Source organism: Sinocyclocheilus anshuiensis, unplaced genomic scaffold (assembly GCF_001515605.1).
Source record: "Sinocyclocheilus anshuiensis isolate Anshui unplaced genomic scaffold, SAMN03320099.WGS_v1.1 scaffold162, whole genome shotgun sequence".
NCBI lineage: Eukaryota > Metazoa > Chordata > Actinopteri > Cypriniformes > Cyprinidae > Sinocyclocheilus > Sinocyclocheilus anshuiensis.
In genome coordinates this window covers 639,587-644,302 of record NW_015542351.1, presented here as the reverse complement: position 1 = coordinate 644,302, position 4,716 = coordinate 639,587, and the positions used below count along the sequence as shown (strand labels likewise).

Here is a 4,716-nt window from a genome sequence, read left to right as displayed (position 1 = left end):
TGTCCTTTGTTGTTATTTTCTGTTCATGATAGATGACTTGATTACGTAATGCATATTCAGATCTGTTTTATCTAGTTAAACAGTTATTCAGAGCACACACCTTCTGTGTGGCATAACTGTTTTCAGCCTTATTTTGGCTCTACTACGCCATCTAGAGGCATACACGAGTGCGGTTTTAAAGTCATGATGCCAAATGCTGTTTCTTCACCTCTTGCATTTGACTGTTTGCTGTGTGACTGCATTCTGATATCCGCTTCATTCTAGTAGCTAGAAATACTCGATTTGGAAGAGTGTGCTAATTAAAATGCATTGCTGAAAACTAGCTATAAAAAAATATTAATTTGATTTGAAACCCGGCAACCAGAGCGTGAGCTACCAACACAAACAAGAGCATGCTGCCTTTGAATGGAGAAGCGCGTGGCATGTGGGCGCATGCTGTCTGTCTTTGTGTATATAACGCACGGCGCTGCATATGTCTAATATTAATGAATGAGCGATTGTTTTTTTAGCGAAATTATATCATATCCCAATTTAATGCTGTAAATAATCATTTACAGTCACTCTATGATTTATGCAATGCCAGCGAGTCAAAGCAAACGCTTGATTGTGAGAAACTGAATTTAACTATCCTTGGATTTAATCCGTGTGTTATCCCTCATAATCGAACATTACAATTGCTTATCCTAACTTGGGCACCCTTGCCAAATTCAGCGTGCGATCTAGGAAAGGGGGAGTACATAATGCGCCTTTAAAACTAAGTTTGCAGTGTAGATGGAATGAGGTCAGACAGAAAGCTTCTCATTGCACGCGCCGATTATTATTAGATACTATATTCAGCCAATGAACGGCGACGGGGCGTGGCTTTGGCTGAGGATAGGCTAGTGACAGCAGCTGATTGGCTGGATTCTCTTTCCTTTATACCTTCGGAAAAGGATAAATCCTTGAGAGGCGGTTTAGCAGAAGTATTGAAAGTTGTGAAAGGTGATAGGAAGCTCAGAGCATGAAAAAGTGCAGTCGCCTAAACCTACCGCATGGTCATACGACAAACTATGCTGAAGACACTTGTCCGTTTCCATTAAGCGGCTTCAGATACTTCGCGTCCAGAGCGCACTCTGGGTTCGTTTTCAGTCGAACCGGCAGTTGAACGGAAGGCTGTTGATTAGACGACATTGCCGGGACTTGACAAAGCTCCTGACGGGGATATGCGCCTTTGTGGACGGCGTGCTGAACCAAGAGACAGTCAGCAGCAACAGCAACTTTGTTTCCACAATGACTAAATTATATTTTGCACAAGTGTGAAGAAGAAGAAGAAAGATCCTTCTTTCTCTCAACGCGTTTCAAGCTGCAGCACGTGTAGGATTTTCGTGCGCAATTAAAAGTTGAGACTGTTGTAGTGAGTGTGCATGGGCACAGACCTGGCTATGGTGGAGCAGACGCACATCAGCAACAACAGCGACGTGCTCCCCGGCGATTCCACTGATTCTGGGGAGATGGATCTAGACACGGACGCCTCGCCGACTCCCGGCTCTCCAAACTCTGCTGGGGATAAAATGGACATCGCCTGGTGCAAAACCCCATCGGGACACATCAAGAGGCCAATGAACGCCTTCATGGTTTGGTCGCAGATAGAGAGGCGCAAGATTATGGAACAGTCGCCGGACATGCACAACGCGGAGATCTCCAAGAGACTCGGCAAGCGCTGGAAACTTTTGAAAGACGGCGACAAGATCCCCTTCATCCGCGAGGCCGAGCGTCTGCGGCTCAAGCACATGGCAGACTATCCAGACTACAAATATCGACCACGGAAGAAGGTGAAGTCATCCAGCGGCAAGACCGGGGAGAAGGGGGAGCGCGTGAGCGGCAGCCCCGGCGCGAAATCTGCATCCAAAAAGAGCTCGAAAACTCTCAGCAGGACGCATAGAAAGTCCACGGCGCTTGAGCTGACCTCCCACTCCGTCCCTGCAGACCACCACACTCTCTACAAGTCCAGGTCCGCCGCCAAACAGATACCCGAGAAACCAGCAAAGCGCGGGCATGTGTTCGGGGGATGCAGCTCCGACAGCAGCCCGCCCTCCGTCGCCGTGCCGGCTAGTCCCACTCTGAGCAGCTCGGCGGAATCCAGCGACCCGCTGAGCCTGTATGAGGACGGGCTCGCGAGCGGAAAGGAAGACGCGGAGCCCGCCGCGCGCTTCAAGTACACCCGCGCGCCGTCTCCGACGCCCTCCGCATCGCACTCTTCCTCCTCGCAGTCGTCCTCTTCGGATGAGGAGTTCGAGGACGAGCTGGCGGACCCCAGTCCCGGCTTTGACAGCTTCAGCACCTTTGGCACCGCGCCTCTAGACAGAGATTTGGAGTTCAACTTTGAGTCGGGCTCCGGCTCGCACTTTGAGTTCCCCGACTACTGCACCCCAGAGGTGAGCGAGTTGATATCAGGGGACTGGCTCGAATCGACAATATCCAACTTGGTGTTCACTTATTGAGAGCTAGTAGTGAAAGGACAGATTGAAAAATGACCGGAGACCTGCAAAATCCTCCGAGACGAGTCAGACGACGAGTCAACGTCATGATTCCTCGTGTTTATCATGCATCAGATACTGTGGGTTCTCATTATCCACTGACAAGAGTGCAGATGAAAGTGCTTAGCTTGCTCGTTTGGTGCTTGGAAGGAGGCGCGCTTTGGACGCAGACGAGGAAGGCATTGCGCGATGGCGAGTTCACGTTGTGCGCCCTCTCTGACTTTAAAAAGGGACGTTTTTAAACAGAACAAAGGTCTGGTCATATGCTTGTTTTGATGGAGGTACTGAATGGAGAGCATGCGAGCGATTCGTCTGCTCGCACTTGAGATTTTTTTTTTACCACAATCCTGTGTTAGACCAGAATCGCATGCTTTCATTACGATTTAACTACGAAAGGCTGTTGGCAGCGCCGTCTCAGACGCAAAAACAAACACAATCACCAGCTTTCCTGTCGTCATGACATCAGGATTCAGACGCAACTCAGATGATTCGACTCGTTTACACTACAAATCAGGACCAACATTCATCCGAGGAGCGTTTTCTCTCTCTCTCTCTCTCTCTGCCTTTTTACTTTTTCATCCTCGTAACTTTTCAGCGCTGGCATTTTTATATCGATGTATTTATATAATGGCCAAACATTGCTCCCCTCCTCCCCTCCGTCACTTGTGTTCTAGTCAGTCTGTTTTGTGTATAGGCTTCACATGCACATGTCCGTCTGTTTCGCGGAAGGGCTAGACTTGTTTCGTATTATTTAATTGATGACCTCTCACATGGAACGGAGATTAAATGTTTCATTATTTTCTGAGTGTATTTTTGTACAAAATCTATCGAGGGGGTGTCAATCGGTGAATATTGCTGTTTGGATTTCCGATTTTTAAAGCCAGGGGGCTTGGGTTGTCTCCAAAATCTGCTTTCAGTTATAAAAAAAAAAAAAAAAAAAACGAAATAATTTTTCTGCACCACTATGGTCAAGGTCATTTTTGAGAGCAGTACTGCCCCACAAAGGTAAAACACAGTAATTACGGCAATACTGAAACAGAAAATGGCTTCACAAATTTTGGATTGATTCAATATCACACTCTGATTAACAAAAGTAGCCACAGGACCATTTATAGTCTACACTCTTAAAAATAAAAGTTCTTTATTGGCATCAAAGTTTCTCCAGAACCATTAACCTCCATAGAACCTTTCCATCCCACAAAAGGTTCATTATATATTCTTTAGATTATTAAAAAGTTATTCACACTAATACAAAAATGGTTCTTTTAAGAATTTTTCACTGAAAGGTTCTTCAGGGAACCAATAACCATAAAACTGTTTACCTTTGCACAGCAGATCAGTATAGAAACCTGCATTTGTTTCTGAAATGTATACTCAGAAAAAAAATAAAGTACATTAGGTACAAAAGCTAAAAGGTACATCTTTGTACCTTATTTAGCTCTAAATGGTACATATTAATACTTTAAAAGTGCATATTAGTACCTAAAGTGTTCATATTAATACCTTTTGAAAGCATACAACCCCAGTTGTATGCCTTTTATCAGAGAGTGTAAATACGAGTGCTCAACAAGGCCGTTTGTGTATCAGGATTTTGATGCTTTAAAGACATTCTAGTCTAAAATAGCTGAGAATTAATATTATTTATTAATGGCATGCACCTGCACCAGCTCTGCTTTTGTATGCCACTCTATGTGAGACATATGAAGTGATGCATGGTCAAAAGATTGACAATCAGGCCTATTGCAACCCGGAGTCACAGGGAACTGTCACATAATGACATCACGATACTGTTTCATTTCTGTGGTCCCTGATAAACATCCATCCACCCCAGTTTTTTTTTATTTTTTACACAATACACAGGCAAGTGGGTATGCAGCTATCAGAGGCGATCCAGACATTAAAACATGCAATAATCACGTTACATGGCTGCAATGCGCCATGTTTACATGAGGGGAAAAAAAAGAGATCAGATGGTTTGTCCGTGTCTCAAGAGCTGAGTGTTCCAGCAACTCGGTCTGAGTCATTATCTAGCATCATACCGACTGATAGCGCAGGGTGTGAACCTAATGCCCTAGTCGAGTGTGAGCATGGATGCACACTGCAGCAAGAGGGTCTAGACATGGGCTCTGTGGGGGAGGAGTGTGAGACAGATGAGATGTCTCTGCCGGGAGGCTACATTGGGGACGCTCAAGTGGATTGT

At 45.5% G+C, this 4,716-nt stretch overlaps 1 protein-coding gene across 1 annotated transcript; it reads left to right on the top strand.

The window, feature by feature from the left end:
* Positions 1-963: 963 nt before the first annotated feature.
* LOC107691508 (transcription factor SOX-4-like) lies at positions 964-3,422 on the top strand. The gene has a single exon (XM_016490128.1). It carries the CDS (start codon positions 1,404-1,406, stop codon positions 2,478-2,480), a length of 1,077 nt encoding a protein of 358 aa, XP_016345614.1. The 5' UTR covers positions 964-1,403; the 3' UTR covers positions 2,481-3,422.
* The last annotated feature ends 1,294 nt before the right edge of the window (positions 3,423-4,716 follow it).